Source organism: Erinaceus europaeus, chromosome 13, assembly GCF_950295315.1.
Source record: "Erinaceus europaeus chromosome 13, mEriEur2.1, whole genome shotgun sequence".
Taxonomy (NCBI): domain Eukaryota; kingdom Metazoa; phylum Chordata; class Mammalia; order Eulipotyphla; family Erinaceidae; genus Erinaceus; species Erinaceus europaeus.
Genome location: NC_080174.1, coordinates 54,703,871 through 54,722,054, shown reverse-complemented (window position 1 = coordinate 54,722,054; position 18,184 = coordinate 54,703,871). Strand labels below are relative to the sequence as shown.

Here is an 18,184-nt window from a genome sequence, read left to right as displayed (position 1 = left end):
TGGAGTGATGCAAAAATAATGGTAGAAACATTTCACTAGGGGAGAAAAACAAAAGAGGCTACTTTGGCTTCCTTGCTCTTCCAATGATAATAGCCGAAAGTTAAAGGTCAGAGTAAGGTGAAGGGAAAAGAATTTAGGTTGCAGTCAACAGTAGAAAAATTTGGCAAATATGTCCTCACTGTAAATAAAGTGTTATAGGAAAACAGAGTATCCAGTAGCCTGTGGAAACCACAAATATTCTGTTACAGAGGTATTTGCTCACTTTCACACCAGTGGAAAATATCAACTGCTAGCCAAGTAGCTCTTTACCTAACACATTAAGAAAGCAATTGAGAATGCCATTTTGAATCCAGTTTTTAACCCTCCCACTTACCGATGTAGTACTGTTACTGTTGGCTGTGCTGAAAGGATCAGAACTTGAAGTAGCAAAAGGATCAGTAGAAGACTGCTTGAAGAAACTATCAGATGCAAATGGATCTGAACCTTTGAAAGGATCACCTCCAAACGGATCTAGGAAAATACCAGACAAATATGAGAGACTGAAAGACCCTATACTGCATCTCCACTACAAGACAGCTTAAGTGCCTGAATTAAGACATTTTGAACTCCTGAAGCCACTAAGTTCTTTGTATAATGATGTTAAAAATTATGAATAACTATGAATACTTAGTTAAGCAACTTTCATTAACATTTTTCTACTTGCTAATTTTTCATCCAAATCAAATCAGTAATTCCAACTGCACAAATGTTAGCATTACACTATGTTTAAGCAACCTCTAAAGTGGTGATTCTAATGGTGGGGTATGTGTGTAAATCAGATTCCTTTGTAGTTTTGAAAGATATAGTCTTTCATCAAATATACTTTAAAAAGCCACAATTTATAGGTTCAATCCCCAGAACCACTACAGGCCAAAGCTGAGCTGGTAGCTCTCTAAGTGTATCTTTCTCTCTCTGTCATTAAAAGTAAATAAATGAAGTATCTTTAAAAAAAAAAAAACATAATTTAAAGGATTTCATTTTAAGACTCATACTATCATAACTAAAAACAACAACAGCAAACCTGTAAAGTCTATCTCTGAAGAGAAGGGTAACTGTGGAATAGGCTTAGGAAGCACAATCAAACGGCTCATAAGATTTGCTTTAATGGGAGCTGGGCGGTGGCACGGTGGGTTAAGCGCACATGGCGGAAAGCACACAGACCAGCATCAGGATCCCAGTTTGAGCCCCTGGCTTCCCACCTACAGGGAGTTCACTTCACAGGTGGTGAAGCAGGTCTGTGGGTGCCTTTCTCTCCCCCTCTGTCTTCCCCTCCTCTCTTGATTTCTCTCTGTCCTATCCAACAACAATGATAGCAATAACAACAATGACGACAAACAAGGGCAACAAAAGGGGAAAAGTGAATAAAGTTCATTTATAAAAAAAAAAAAAGATTTGCTTTAACACAAAAATCTCAGAATATCTTAACAAGCCTGACATTTTGTAATTCTTTAAGATGTTTCCTTTTCTCTCATTTATATGAGAGAAAACAGAAGTTCTAAGCCCTGTAGGAAAAAAGTGTAAATATCAAAAGCAACAAAGTATGAGCACAAATATCATTTCTAAAGAAAAAAAGCAAACTATTTACAAATTCACAAAAATCTATCATATTCTCTCTGATCTTGAGGGTAAGCATAAAAGAACTAAAATCCTTAGGGAGGAGTTAGAGGCAGTTATGGTATTCCCCAATTTACACATAAATAAAAAGCCAATGATATTTTCGGCTAGAGCAGCCGTCTTCCAGTAAATCGCCAAAATGACTAACACAAAGGAAAAGAGGAGAGGGACCTGCTACCTGATATTATGTCCTCTAGGCCTTTTAGAAAACATGGAGTTGTTCCTTTGGCCACATATATGCAGATCTCTAAGAAAGGTGATATTGCAGACATAAAGGGAATGGGCACTGTTCAAGGAATGCCCCATAAATGTTGCCATAGCAAAACTGAAGAGTCTACAATGTTACTTAGCATGCTGTTGACATTGTAAACAAACAAGTCAAGGGCAAGATTCTTGCCAAGAGAACAAATGTTCACACTGAGAATATAAAGCACTCTAAGAGTAGAGACAGCTAATTGAAACCTGTGAAGGAAAATGAGCAGAAAAAAAAAAGGAAGCCAAAGAGAAGGGGGCTTGGGTTCAACTGAAGCACCAGCTTGCTGCACCCAGAGAAGCACACTTTGTGAGAACTAATGGAAAGCAACCAGAGCTGCTGGAACCCATTCCCTAGGAATTCATGGCATGATCAATATAGAATCTTAATAAAACATCTGAACTATATATAAAAATAGCTAATGATAGGAGACAAAATTCAGATCATGAGATCCCCATCTGCCTCTGAATCCAGGAAATTGATTTATTTAATTTTTTCTACTGATCTTTTGTTCTAGTTTGAAATCCAGCTATTTTCAATTATGAAACTTTCAAATACTTTTTTGAAAAGAGCCTTGAAACCCATCTCCAATTTACTGTGTACCCTATGAAAAGGTTCTTGTCTTTTTTTTTTTTTTTTGGTGCCTCCAGGGTTATTGCTAGGGCTTGGTGCCTGAACTACAAATCCACTGCTCCTGATGTCAGTCCTTACACTATGTGCACTTAATCTGCTGCACTACTGCCAGTACCTTTTTTTTTTCAGGTCATTTTTTAAAATGTGTGATTAACAGTGGTTTACAAGATTGTAAGATTATAGATTACAGTTCCCTATAAACAATTTTTATTTCCCTATTTCCTCACTCTCCCAACGACAGACAACCACCATAGTTCTCACAAAGTCTTAGAGACAGTTTTTTTTTTTGCTTCCCAATCCACAGAATCTAAAGCACAGTCACAGGCAGTGCGATTTGGGCGTTTAAGACAATAAAACTTCCATTCCTAACATTATGCAGTAGTTATAAATAAACTTTTTCCCTTTGCACAAACAGTAAAAACAGGCATTGGGTAGACCTCATTCATTTGCTCTATTTCAAGCTCTCATTTGTAAAACATATAAGCTCATAATTAAGCAGAATAAACATAATGGCTAAATATGGACTTGATATACTGACCAATTTTCCCAAAGGGGTCATCTTTGAAAGGGTCACCTATGATAAAATAAACAGAAATACAGTTTAGCAGTTCCTTAAACAATGGAACACAGTTAACATATGATCCGATATAGACCTAGGGAAAATGAAACTATCAATATATATCCATATAATAACTTCTATAAGAATATTCACAGCCCCAGACAATAATTAGGACCCACCTGCATATCAGATTTCAGGCTCAGGCAGAAAAACAAACAAACAAAAAACACTACTATAGCCACAGGCCCTTTGGAATATAACTAAAATATGCCTACTAACTATCTACAAAATGGAGGGCCCCCAACACTTCATCTGCACTATTCCAGACTTTAGGTCCATAATTGTTCAATAGCTTTGTATGTTAACTCTCTTTTCAGCCACAGGTTCCAGATGCCAACATGATGCCGACCAGGCTTCCCTGGACAAAGGACCCCACCAATGTCTCCTGGAGCTCCAATTCCCCAAAGCCCCACCCTACTAGGGAACGAGAGAGGCAGGCTGGAAGTATGGATTGACCTGTCAACACCCACGTTCAGCGGGGAAGCGGATATCTTCGCCAACCCTGTCCAACGCTTGACGTCTCGTCACCCAATCTGGTCCCCTATGCCTACACTGAACTTCTCTGTTCCAGACTCTTGGAAACAGAGTTGGCAGTCAGCTGAGGTAAAGAACAAACACCTCATCACAGACCCCTGCAAGCGTCAACCCGGCTTTGACCTAGCACGTTATGATTGGGCCCTCCTCAATCGCTATCGAACAGGCCATGGCCGGTGCGCCGCTATGTTCCATCGCTGGGGAGCCAGAGACGACCCGAACTGCCCCTGCGGCTACAGACAGACTATGACCCATATAGTCAACGACTGCCACCTCTCCAGATTCAAAGGAGGTCTCGAAACTTTACATCAGGCTCAACTTGACGCTGTTGACTGGCTACGAAAGAAAGAAGCGGGGAAGCAATTATAGAAGCCAGACCTTCTACCTTCTGCATCCCACAATGACCTTGGGTCCATAATCCCAGAGGGATAAAGAATAGGAAAGCTATCAGGGGAGGGGATGGGATACAGAGATCTGGTGGTGGAACTGTGTGAAGTTGTACCTCTCTTATCCTATGGTTTTGTCAATGTCTCCTTTTTTAAATAAATAAAAAACAATAAGAAAAAACCCTGGGGATTTCGGCCACCAAGTTGCAGATGCTACCATGATGCCAACCTGACTTCCCCAGACAGAGAACCTCACCAGTGTATCCTGGACTCCCACTTCCCCAGAGCCCTGCCCCACTAGGGAAAGAAAGACAGGCTGGGAATATGGATCGACCTGCCAATGCCCATATTCAGCAGAGAAGCAATTACAGAAGCCAGACCTTCCACCTTCTACACCCCATAATGGCCCTGGGTCCATACTCCCAGAGGGATAAAGCTATCAAGGGAGGGGATGGGATATGGAACTCTGGTGGTGGAAATTGTGTGGATTGGGGCAGAGGGTAGATAGCATAATGGTTATGCAAACAGACTCTCATGTCTGAGACTCCAACATCCCAGGTTCAATCCCCTGTTATCACCATAAACCAGAACTGAACAGTGTTCTGGTAAAAATAAATAAATAAATAAAATAAAATAAATTTAAAAAAATAAGAAATTGTGTGGATTTGTACTCCTCTTATCCTATGGTCTTGTCGATATTTTTTTACTTTATAAATTTTTTAAAAAGTTCTTAAATTCAATGTGTTATACAACTCTGAGTATTCTAAAAACCATTAAATTATACCATTTTTATATAACATTTATATATGCAATTGATTTATTACTGTATTTACTAGCACTTTATATATCAATAAAAATGTTTTTCTAATATTTATGTTAATATTTATAATGTTAATTTGAGTCTAAGTTACTATATCCATGTGTTTCTCATCTTTAAAACTGCTATAAACATCAGTTTCATAAGAAAATTTTGGAACATAGTCCCAGGTTCAATCCCCTGAACCACCATCAGCCAGAGCTAAGCAGTGCTCTGGTTAAAAAAAAAAAAAAAAAAAAAGAAAATTTTGGAAATGAAATACAAAAAGAGTTTTGATACAAGAAGAATTTAACAGTTTACAATGACATTATATATTTTAACTCATTGGACTTTCATCTCTTTAATAATAATAGGCACCTTGCCCTATGACCCAGGAGTTCAAAACATGGGAGGTGGGACGGGGTTAAAAGGGGGTTGGGGACCCACTGTCTTACAGTAAAGGGAGATCACAATTTGGTGGCAGATGAGGTGTGCTACTACTTATCTTGGGGAAATGGGAAGCTGTACCCTATGACAACAGCAGTCTTATAAATAAATCAATACTTCCTCAATGATGTAATTTGGAAAACAAACAAATGAATACATAGCACTGGCACTTTTACTAAATGCTAGTTGACTTAAGAGTGTCTAATACCCACTCCTGGACTATATTGTTTTCTTTTGGTTCTAATTCTGAAACAAAAGCACATTTTTAGCCAGGGCTCCTGAACATAATCAAGGCTCACTTCTAGGATCTAATAGTCAGAAGAGAAAAGTACTAGCAAATCTTAGTACATTAAATCTTTACTCCTCTCGACTTCTGCTATAACAAGCAGGCTCTCAAAAATGAAACCATCACTTAAGTTCATATAATCAAATATTTTTTAAAAGTATATAATATAAAAATAAAACTACTTACTGCCAACAAAAGGATCAGACTGGAAAAAATCCAAGTTTGAATCTGCAACTGGATCTGTCAGTGAACTTGATTCTACATTAAATGGATCTTCCTAAAACAACAACAAAATGTTTCAAAAAACAAAAAATTTAAAAGGTAACATGTGGAGTCAGGTGCTAAACCCAGAACATCCTGGAAATACATTGCCAAGCCATCTTTCCATTCCAATTTTCACTTTGTTTTGTTTAAGAGGGGTATGGGAAGGTTGAGACATCAAGGTACTACCCTACCATCCACGGAGTTCTACCCCTTTTTGACAATAATAACCATATATATATGGTTTTATAATAGCCATACACATATATAGTTTTTATTAGTAATTTAATATTGATTTTTTTTCAAATTATGAGATAACAGGGGTATAATTTCACACCGTTCTCACCACAGAGTTCTGTGTCCTTATTCTTTCCATTGAAACTGCAGTAGTTCTCCCAAGGTTACAGAAGTGGGTTGACTATTATTTCCATAACTATCTATGTTTATATATATTTGCCCATTTTTTTCCTGATGTCCTGCCTTCTCTTTCTTTCTGTCACATCTACACCAATTACTACTTCCAAATGTCCTTCCTTTCCCCCTCTTCTCTATTAGGACCTTGATGGAACTGGAGTTCAGAGCCCTCTGGTCGTCTTCCCCTAACATTTCCTCCCCTCTGGGGGTCCTACCCCTTTATGTGTTTCATGTGCTTGTGTGGTATTTAAGATTGAACCCAGGGCCTTAGGTATGGGAGGCACATACTACCCACTATCTAATGAGTCACAAAAGATAAGATTTTTAAAATAAAATAGCATGATTTGAAGACTCAACTGATGGCAATATAGCAAATATTTCTGTAGGTATAAAACCCACTTTTTTTCTTTCCTTAGATAAAACAGCTTATGGTTTATGTAGGGAAGCCAATGACAGAAACATTTATATATGAAATTATATTTACCTCTTTTGAATGTCTGTCACTGCTAAATTCAGAACAAACTTTTTCATTAATTGCTGTAGCCACCACTTCATTTTCATCAGTCACACCAGCAGGCAGTATTTCAGGACTACTCACCTATAAAATAATGCTACATGGACTAACAACGCATTTTCTACTTGGTAGAAAGTAAGAAAAAAGACAGCTCCCTTCACCCCAGATTACCAAAAACTTGAAAGAAACAGGCAGAACATATTCACTCAATTTCTAAAACCTTTTTCTTAGGAACCTGATATCACCAAGTCATTCAGATCATAAAACTCCAGTTTACCCATAGCCACTTCCCTTTGACCACTCCCCCAGCTAGTCTCCAAGTTTCACTAAGTCCACCTCCTATCTCCTTCTCAAATCCTCCCATTCTTTTCATCTTCACTGTCACTATCATCTATAGTATCATTATTTCTGGTCTAGATTACTATACTTCATTTGCCTTCCTGCTTTCAACATGTGCCCTTTTTAAAATTTTTAAAAAATATTTATTTATTCCCTTTTGTCACCCTTGTTTTATTGTTGTAGTTATTATTGTTGTTATTGATGTCATTTTTGTTGGACAGGACAGAGAGAAATGGAGAGAGATGGGGAAGACAGAGGGGGAGAGAAAGATAAGACACCTGCAGACCTGCTTCACCACCTGTGAAGTGAATCCCCTGCATGTAGGGAGCTGGGGGCTCAAACCAGGATCCTTCTTCCTATCCTTGCACTTTGTGCCACATGCGCTTAACCCGCTGTGCTACCGCCTGAGTCCCCAACATGTGCCCTTTTAACCTGTCTTTATATAATCCAGAGTAATAGATCTCAACTGTGAATCTCATCATGACCTTTCCAGTTAAAAGTACTTCACTTGTTGCTTCTGTTCTCCCTTGTCTAAGCTTTTAGGAGAGTCAACCTTTCAAAGTCTCAGCTTATAGTCTGTGCGTTAAAAAGTTTGAGACATTCAATTAATTTCCCCCCTTATATTAATTAAATAGTGACTTAACCAGTGGCAATACTCTATAAGACACAGCTATATATAAATAACGTCAAAGGACATAAACTATGGTGGTGTTCTGCATGACACAGCAAATCCTAACAATGGGATTTTCAAAGTTAACCCAACTGCCAAATAATTTGATTATAGCAATAACTATCTATTGCCTTCTTAAACCCTAAGACAGCAGGAACCTCCTACTTCCTCTATAGAGTCTATATTTCCTGCAGCCCTGGAACCTCTCGGGTGGGGCTCACTTTCCTGCATGCTTCTTTCAATTCATACCAAATGATATTGCATCTAAAAATTTCTAAAAAAGAAAAAAAAAGTCCTTCACAATAATTCCACACTTAGTGTCTCTTGGATTTAAGAAGTAACAGGCATAATCTCCATTTCATTCTACTGTATGTATTTGATGAAAAACCTGGCAATTTGCCTTTTGTTCCTAAAATAATACTGTATAATAAATCAAAGATGGCAATGTTTAAATAAAATGGAACCACTCAATTTTATATCTTGAATAGCTCTTAAACTTGTATTCTCACTATCTCTCCTATTACTACATAGTTTAACTCTCACAGAGAAGGTTCCAACAGTCTCTTAATAAACCTGTGTATGGTCCCAGTCACTGCAGTAAGAACAGAATTCCTAATACTTCAAGATGAATCCATTTTATTTTTTACTCTCTCTCTTTTTCTGAACTAAAGGTGGTTATTTTTACCCAGGTACACCTCATAATCATCTATGAAATTTATGTATCTGGCCCCACCTCAAAACTCTAATTCAACAGCTTTGGAGACACAGACATCTATATTTTAATATAGTAGCAGAGGAAAAAAGAGCTCCTTCTCCTACCAATACTCTCCCCATCAAGACAGAAACCCTTCAAAAACTTCTCATAACCCTGTGCAACATGTTTTCTCCCATCTCATGCTGATGCTAGGGCCTGGGATGTACCTCTCTCTTCTTTACTTAACCTTTCTCATTTCAAAGTTCACTTGTAAAAGTGTTTTCTACAAAATCTGCTCGGAGTCTCCTTTAAACTGTCCTACCTGAAAACATTTTATTTCCCTTCACGTAGTTGATCAACAGTACTATACTATGAGACTATGCTGTGAGGGCAGGATTCAAGACTCTTTGCCTCTGTTGCTTATACACACAGCACAGCAGTCCCCCTGCACAGAGCTGGTATTCCCTAGATAATTGGTAAAATGAACATCTACATTATGAAATAGTGTCAGTTTTGGCTAAGAATACATAGAATGTTTTAACAATCTATTTATTACTTATAGAACTAGTTGTGAAAACATGTATTTCCACACTAGATAAAGCTGCTAGATCAGAACCCACTCCACCTCTTAGGGAACCCCACCTGTCTGTCCTCACATGAGGCAAGGTCACACATCTATGTTAGCTATGATGTCAATAAAACCTTGAGTTAAGTTAATTTTTTTCCAAAGTTTTTTCTAAAGTAAAGAAGATTATGGAACTCTTCACTTACTGGAGACTCCTGGTGTATGGGCTCAGACTCTAGGTTGCTCTGGCCTTCAATGGGCTCATTCAGGTTGGCTGCTTCACTGCTGCTGGTGCTGAGGCTACAGTAATCTGTGGCACCGTTTACAAGAACACTCTGTGGGCTATTGCACCAATTTAATTGATTATTATGGTTCTCTAGTTCTTTCATTTCCATCCATTTCATGTGCATCTGTCAACACAAAGTCAAATCAAAATACAATTTATTACTAGGAAGGCACGTCTAGCATAAAAGTAACTATTACCCTAGATGTGGCCAAGTATAAATTTTTCCATTAAGTAGAATCCACTGAGAAAAGAGCATGACTTAGAGGAAGAAAGCGATTTTAGCAATCCATCCCGGTAAATTCTTCTGAAATTTTAAAGTATATGAATTTTTTTTTGTATAACCTTTGAAATCTCAAATAATTCTGATTCAAATAACTGCATAATGGAAGTGACTTAGAGTCTAATTAGAAAAGGGGTCAGAATATATACAAAAAGGTGGCAAAGTAACAAAGCAAGAGAGTTTTGTGAAATTTTTAGGATAAAAAAAGTTGAAGTAAAAGTACAAAGATTTTGAGGCAATCAGACTCATACTGAAAATGAAAGGAGTATGGTCCAGAAGATGGCGCAGTAGATAAAATATTGGACTCTCAAACATGAGGTCCCAGGTTTAACCCAGAGAAGCACATGCACCCGAGTGGTATCTGATTCTCTCTCTCTTATCTTTTAAAAAGAAAGAAAATTAAAGGAGTGAAGACAAAGTAAAATGAACTAGTGTCCTATTCTCTGGCATTGTTTATTAACTTGTTAGAGCCCCAGGAAGTAGTCTCTAAATCAAAGTTATGCCAAGTATGTTAACGGACATTTTTTTTTATTTTTACCTCAATCCAAATGATCTTATACTCAATGGACAACGATGAGAAACAGAAGGCAGGAATGACAGTATATATATATATAGAGAGAGAGAGATAGAGAGAGAGAGAGAGAGAGGGAGAGAGAGAGAGAGAAAGAGAAATTTGGGGGTTGGGGTATAGCATAATGGTTATGCAAAGAGACTTTCAAGTCCCAGGTTCAATCCCCCCCACCATCATAAACCAGAGCTGAACAGTGCCCTAGTAAAAAAAAAAAAAAAAAAAAAAAGAAAGAAAGTTGGGGACAATTTTACAAATATGGAAAGAGAAATTGAGGAGAGTTAGAAAATGTTTTCAGTAAAAAGGACTAATAAATCTTTTATAGCATAGTTTCATTTTTCTTCATGAAATATTAGAATTCCTTTTACTAAACTGCTAGGGGGTTTTGTTTTTAGCAAAGATAAAAATTATCCTTAGATATTTCATTAATCTTGGTTTTGTTCCCCTAATCATGTTTTCACCATTGGTTGTTTGTTTGCTTTTTAATGAGACAGAGGTTTGATCTCCAGGACTGCATATGCTGAAATGGTGCTCAAGGATGTGTGTGTGTGTGTGTGTGTCTCCCATAGAATGAATAAATCTTTAAAAAAGCTCAAAGAAGGAAATGTTTTAAAGAGAGAAGCAGAAAGAGAAAGAGAGACCACAGCACCAAAGCTTTTTCAATGCAGTGGGGGCCAGGCTTGAAGCTAAGTCTGACAAAGCAGTATACTACCCACGTGAGCTATTTCACCAGCCCAAGAAAATACTATTTTTAAAAGTGTATACTCATCTAGCAGTACTCCCAGCAGGAAAGCTTTCTTTTTGGGTTACACTGGAACAAGAACAGTGTCAATCAATAGGTATTTTAAGAGTGTGTGAGTTCTAGGCATGGAGATAGTTGATGCAGTAGAACACACACATGGCTATGAGCAAGGACTCATGGTTGAGTCCTGGTAACACATGGGAGCACCATGAAAAGGGGGAGTTTCGGGAGTTGGCCAGTAGTGCACATAGTGCAAAGCTCAAGGACTGGCGTAAGGATCCTGGTTTGAGCCCCCGGCTCCCTACTTGCAGGGGAGTCACTTCAGGTGGTGAAGCAGGTCTGCAGGTGTCTATCTTTCTCTTTCCCTCTCTGTCCAATTAAAGCCGGATTCAGAAAACCCCGAAAAGAAACAAGTATTCAGCTATGTCTTGGAGGGTGGGTGAATAGGTACTGATTTGCCTGATAAGAGTAGAGAAGGAAGTACGTAAGGGGAGAAGAATTTTATTATGTATAATCATTATCAAAATTCAGTGAACTGGGTATTAGAAGACCTGAACTCTACGCTATGCTTCTATTAGATTATGTAATCATGAACATGATACTTAGCCTTCTCTGTCTTTAATTTATTCCAATACAAAATGAAAGAAACAGGTTACAATGATTACCATGCTCCTAACTGAACATCGTAACAATCACTCTATAAAATATTATTCTCCATTGATGAAAGCCTAGAAATAACAAGCAAAGAACCTTTACTCTGGACCCACCATAAGACATTTACTTATGTGTTATGAAAAAGTTGCCTAATTTCAAAAATCAAGGTTTCCAAATGAGCAAAAATTGACTTTTAATGTTAGAATCACAAACACTGGGCTATTATTTATAGGAATAAATAATAGTCATCAAACATTTATGTGTCAAACACTAAAGTAAAGAAATATGTTGTTTGCCTCATTTAATCCTTACAGCAGACCTAGAAGGTAGAGGTTTTTTTTTTTTTGGGGGGGGGACCTCAGACAAGAGAATCACATAACCATTATGCTATCTTCCCTGCTCCTGTATTGGTAATTTTCAGATTTTAAAGATTAGAAATCTCATACTAGGTCATTCAAAAAGTATGTGGCAGAGCCAGCCTTTAAACCTAAAATCATCTAGCTACAACACCTGTGTTACCTTTTATTTACTTTTCATTACATATGAGAGAGAATTTCACATAAGAGAAAAAAAGACCAACTAGAGTATCACTCAGACACATGCCAGGGATCAAACAGGGACTACCTTAGGCATTAAAGGCTGATGCTTTACCAGTTAAGCTATTTCTCCAGCTGCAATGCCCATTCTGTTAGCCACTACTCCAGTAACAGTCACAAAATGTTTAAGTATGGCAGTTTTTAATTTATGTCAAATAACAAAAAGCTTATTTGTATAAAATGACTTAAAAATGAATAAACTAGATAGAGGGAGATGGGGCAGAAAAGTATTATTTACTAAAAAAAAAGGCTATGTTATGGCCTACTTGAGCACTTTATACTGCCATAAGGACTTACGGAACTGATTTCCTGCTGTGAATCTTCCAACTGCTGTTGAAGAGGCCCCAGCTGAGTCTTCCCTGACTCCACACTCTCCTCCAATTCTGCTGTTTCCTGCTGCAGATGATTAAGCTCTTCCCTTGCTTTGGCCAGTTCTTCTTCATAGGTAGAGATCTGTGTTTCCTGACTAGTTAGTTCAGCTTTCAGGGATGATATCTACATGGTAGTAAATGGAAAGAAAGACAGACTTTAAAATGATGTCATTAAAATGTTTCATAATGCGGGGCCAGGTGGTGGCGCAACTGGTTAAGAGCATGCATTAAAGTGCACAAGGACCCAGGTTCAAGCCCCTAGTCCCCACCTGCAGAGGGAAAGCTTCACAAGTGGTGAAGCAGGGATACAGTTGTCTCCCTGTCTCTTTCCCCTCTCTATCCCTTCTTTCTCAATTCAATTTCTCTCTATCCCTATCCAATAATAAAGTAAAAAGAGTGAAAAAAAATTTAAAAAACAAAAAAAGAAAAATGTTTCATAATGCAATGCACTTATTTGTTTAGTTTACTGCTTTAGTAATATGTCTATTTTTCCTCTCTCCCCAATCTGGGGAAGGATGGAGGGGGAGGTAATGAAGGTATAGGGACCATATTTCTAGAGTAAAAATTTTTGGGGAAAAAAAAAGTACATTAAATGTCCTATTTTCCCTCAAGTGAATCTGTAATATCTGGATGAATCTTGTTCCGTCTCTGTGAAGTGCCCAACTGCAATTTAGACTGCCATTATCTTCTTACATTTTCTTTTCTTTTTTTTTTTTTTATGCTCAAAATTATCTTATTAAAATCTTTGGAAAGAGCCTGTTTAAGAAGATAATGTTTTCATCTCAAGCTAGGGAAGCAACTAAGGTCTAGATCAGGTAGCAGTAAGTAGCCAGGTTGTACCAGCTGAGCCTCCTCAGCACATTTCTGTCTGACTTCTTTGAGTTGCTCCTCCAGCTGGGCTTTCTGCTCATCCAGCCCATCAAGAAGTTCCTGTACTTGTTGCTTCTGGGCCTGTAGTTTTTGCAGATTACTATTCTCCCTCTGGACTTCATCTTGAAGATCCTGTAATACAAGAGAATATACTTATTCACTCTGACAGCAAGAGAAGGGTAGTAATATGTAAAAGTCAATTTTAAGGAAAAGTGAAGTGATGTCTAAGTATATTCTGGTAGTTGACTGGAAGATTCAGTTTAAATACACTCTACACTTGAGTGTCTCTTCCCTAAATGCTAGATTTAGATACACAATTTGCTAAGTCAAATCTGTCCTTGGCTGTCTGACAGGCTTCTCCAATTTGTCAAAAGCAGAAATCTCAGCATTTCCCCCTAAATTTACTTTATCCTTGGCTTTCACACTTGCAGTTTTAATAGCTTTACTGAGACATAACCTACACACTATAAAATCTGTCCATTACAAGTCACAATTCAAATAAATTTTAGCAAATCTTTATTGTTGTGCAACCAAATCCTGTTTTAGAGACTATCTTGGAAAGTTTGCTAATACTTCTGTATTACATCATTCTCACTTCAAGTTCCAGGAAACCACAATCCGCTTTGTGCTGTTAAGATGTTTACCCTTCCTTCACAGAAATTTCACGTAAATCACGTCATATACTATGCAGCCAAATGTATTTGGCTTCTTCTACTTACTACATTTGTGACATGCTTCTGTGATGCTGCATGTATAGTTTGTTCCTATTTGTTACAGAGTATTGCTGAGTAATATATTCCCCATTGTACTGATACACATTTGGTGGATATTTAGAATGTTCCAAGGTTTTGGCTACTGCAAATAATAGAGTAATAAAATTTATTTTATAGTTCACTTCTCTATTAGAATGTAAGGTCCATCAGTCAGAAAGTATTTATATATTTTTTCACTGTTGTATTCCATTCAAATTTCCCACTATACAAGAGGTACTTCATAAATACTTAGCAGATAATAAATGACATCATAAAGATGCCAATTCTCTGACTAAGCAAAACATACCAATGAAATCCTAACATGGTTTATCAAGTAGTCTGACAAAGTGACTCTAAAACAACAGGGGGAAAAAAAACACTTAGAAAATGTAAAAATACTTATCCTATGATGTATTATAATTTAATAGAAAGCTAAAGTGGGGGGGGGGGGCTGGGTGGTGGTGTACCCAGTTAAGTGCACAAATTACAGTGCTCAAGGACCCAGGTTCAAGCTCCTGGTCCCCAACTGCAGTGGGAAAAGCTTCAGGAGTGGTGAAACAGGGCTGCAGGTGTCTCTCTGTCGCTTCCTTTTAACCCTATCTCCCTTTTCCTCTCAATTTCTCCCTCTAACCAATTAAAAAAAAAGTAATAAAGCTAAAATTATAAGGCAACAGGGGGGCCGGGTAGCATAGAGGGTTAAGCACACGTGGCACAAAGCACAAGGATTGGCGTGAGGATCCCAGTTTGAGCCCCCGGCTCCACACCTGCGGGGGGGGGGGGGGTTGCTTCACAAGTGGTGAAGCAGGTCTGCAGGTGTCTATCTTTCTCTCCCCCTCTCTGTCTTCCCCATCTCTCTTGACTTCTCTCTGTTCTATCCAATAACAACAACAGCTATAACAACAGCAACAAGTGCAACAAAAATGGGAAAAATGACCTCCAGGAGCACCGGATTCGTGGTACAGGCACCAAGCCCCAGCAATAACCCTGGAGGCAAAATAATAATAATAAGGCAAGTTGATATGGATACAAAGAATAGACAAACAGATCAAAGGATCAGAAAAGAGACTTTAGATGCAGACCCAGGCATATACAGAAAAATTATGCAGAGATGACACTAAAATGCGTAGAACCACTGGGGAGGTAGCCCAGTGGTAAAACATATACTGTACGATAACCCCATCCTAAAGAGTTGTGAGGACAAAATCCAAACACTAATTGAGTTATTAGTCAATTATAATATAATTATAATTGACTAATATTATATTAGTGTGAGGAGAGTTTGAAAGTAAGATCATCAGAAATGGGGAAACAGCAAATGAGACTCTGAAAGAAAACACTAACTATCTTGAGGTGATTAGAGAGCTGAAAGCTGAAATAGCTAAGAGCACAACTAGCTGAACAAGCTAATAGAGTATGAGAACAGGTTAACAAAATAGCTGAGCTACAGAAAACAACAGAGGGGAGAGAGACTAGAATAAGTGAGGCAGAAAACAGAGTTAGCAAGATTGAGGATGAATTAAACAAAACTAAGAAAGAAGAGATCTCAAAAAGAGATTAAGAGATACTGAAAACAACAACACAGACATAGGGGATGACTTCAAAAGAAGTAATATACACATTATTGGCTTGACCGAGGAAGAAAGAGAGGGAGGGGAAGAAAACATCCTATAGGACATAATAGCTGAGAAATTCCCTACTCTAGACAAGATAAAAGACATAAAGGCTCAAAAAGTCCAGAGTCCCAAACAGAATTAACCCAGACTTAAAGATACCGAGACATATCATATTTAAAATGAAAAAGAATAAGGATAAAGAAAGGATCTTGAACACTACAAGAGAAAAACAAAGAGCTGCCTACAGAGGAAAACCCATAATATTAGCAGCAGATTTCTCTACAAAAACACTACAAGTCAGAAGGGAATGACAAGATATATATTGAGTGCTCAATGAGAAAGGCTTTCAACCAAGACTACTGTATCCTGCTAGACTGTCATTCAGACTATATGGAGGCACAAAAACCTTCTGAGACAAGCAACAATTGAAGGAATCAACTATCACCAAGCCTGCCCTGAAAGAAGTTCTGAAAAGTTTCTTATAAACAATCACATCACCAAAAACATGACACATATCAGAACACTCTAAAATTTTAGAATAGAATTAAAATATCTTCATTCTATAATACCAATAAATGTCAATAGTCTGAATTCACCTATTAAAAGGCATAAAGTAGGAAGATGGATAAAAAAAACACAACCCAAACATATGCTGTCTGCAGGAATCCCACCTAACTCAATAAGACAAACAACAGACTCAAAGTGAAAGCATGGAAACCTACCATACAAGCCAATGGACCACAAAAAAGGGCAGGAATAGTTATTCTCAATCTGACACAATAGACTTTAAAATGAGTAAAATTTAAAAAGATAGGGATGGACATTATTTAATACTCAGAGAATCATTATTACTATCTATGCACCCAATGAGAGGTCATCTAAATACGTCAAACATCTACTGAAAGGGCTACAGCAATATATTAACAGCAACACAGAAATAGTAGGGGATTTCAACACCTCTTATATGTTAGATCAAAAACTATCAAATACTTAGAGGAAAATATGGCAGAGTTCTTTTCCATCTAAATTTTAAAGGCACCTTCAATAAAAAGAATCCAATTACAAAAAAAAAAAGTTGAACAACAAACTCAAAGCAGAACTTGGACTGGGCCTGGAGTACTGCACCTAAATAAAGGACTCTGAGGTAGAGGGAGAGGGTTCAGGTCTTGGAACATGATGACAAAGGAGGACCTAGAGAGGCAATGAATTGTTATGTGGAAAACTGAAAAATGTGAATAAGGGTAGATGGCATAATGGTTATGCAAAGAGACTCTTATTCCTGAGGCTCCAAAGACCCAGGTTCATGGTGAACTCACCTTCTTTATCCCATCTTGGATGGAGCTCGAAGACATCATGTTAAGTGAGATAAATCAGAAACAAAAGGATGAACATGAGATGATTTCACTCACAGGCAGAAGTTGAAACAAGATCAGAAGGGAAAACTCTAAGCACAACTTGAACTGGAGTTGGTGTATTGCACCAAAGTAAAAGACTCTGGAGTGGGGGTAGGGTGGGGGGTAGGGTTCAGGTCCTGGGACATAATGGCACAGGAGGACCTAGTAGGGGTTAAACTGTTATGTGTAAAACTGGGAAATGTTATGCACGTACAAACTATTGTGTTTTTCTGTCAACTGTAAACCATTAATCCCTCAATAAATTATATATTACATGTATAAGGACTTGGATTTGATTCTCAGCAGCAAACAAAATAAAACTATAACAGAAGAGAACTATTCAATAAATGATGCTGGTCATACCCATAAGAGAATAAAAGACAAATAATAAAAAAAAAAAAACTAGGTCTCTAAATCAAATTAAACAAAAGTTACATGTGAAATTAAAATCATCAAAATGTACAGATGAAAATCTCAGATCTCAGAGTAGGAAAGAACTTCTTAGAGCAGAAAAGATCATTTTGAAAATGTGCTATTTATTCATTTATGTGCCAGACTGCATGCTTAATGATTAAGGCTCCAAAGATTTAAGAAATAGCACAATCATATGCAGAGGACTTGCATTCCTGAGTCTCTGGGGTCCCAGGTTCAATCCCCAGCATGACCATAAGGCAGGTTTGAGCAGTGCTCTGGTAAAACAAACAAACAAAACACCTTGGGGAAGTGGCTTAGAAGGCAGAGTGCAAGACTGTCATGATAGGGTCCTCAGTTCAATTCCCTACACTGCATAGGCTGGAGTGGTGCTCCAATCTCTCTCCTCCTTCCCTCCCCTGCTGGGGCTCACGTGGAGTGGCTCCAAGGGGGGGGGCAGGGGTAGGGCGGCAGATAAGCCTCCGACCCTCCCTCACCAGCTCTAGTGGCTGTGTGAATTCAGAAAGAGGTGTCGGGGGTTGGTATGACAAGAATTGATGAGATACATAAAGGTCAAAACAAT

General features: G+C 37.9%; 1 protein-coding gene across 3 annotated transcripts in view; it reads right to left on the bottom strand.

Annotated features, from left to right (window-relative positions):
- EPS15 (epidermal growth factor receptor pathway substrate 15) overlaps positions 1-18,184 on the bottom strand; it is a 133,047-nt gene that overhangs the window by 21,827 nt on the left and 93,036 nt on the right. For all 3 annotated transcript variants that reach the window (XM_060205904.1, XM_060205906.1, XM_060205905.1), the window contains 7 exons: positions 13,402-13,563; positions 12,488-12,685; positions 9,271-9,474; positions 6,767-6,880; positions 5,794-5,884; positions 3,078-3,113; positions 374-510 (listed from right to left, as the gene is read on the bottom strand). In XM_060205904.1, coding sequence (XP_060061887.1) covers positions 374-510; positions 3,078-3,113; positions 5,794-5,884; positions 6,767-6,880; positions 9,271-9,474; positions 12,488-12,685; positions 13,402-13,563 — 942 coding nt within the window. The remainder of the gene's footprint in view (positions 1-373; positions 511-3,077; positions 3,114-5,793; positions 5,885-6,766; positions 6,881-9,270; positions 9,475-12,487; positions 12,686-13,401; positions 13,564-18,184) is intronic.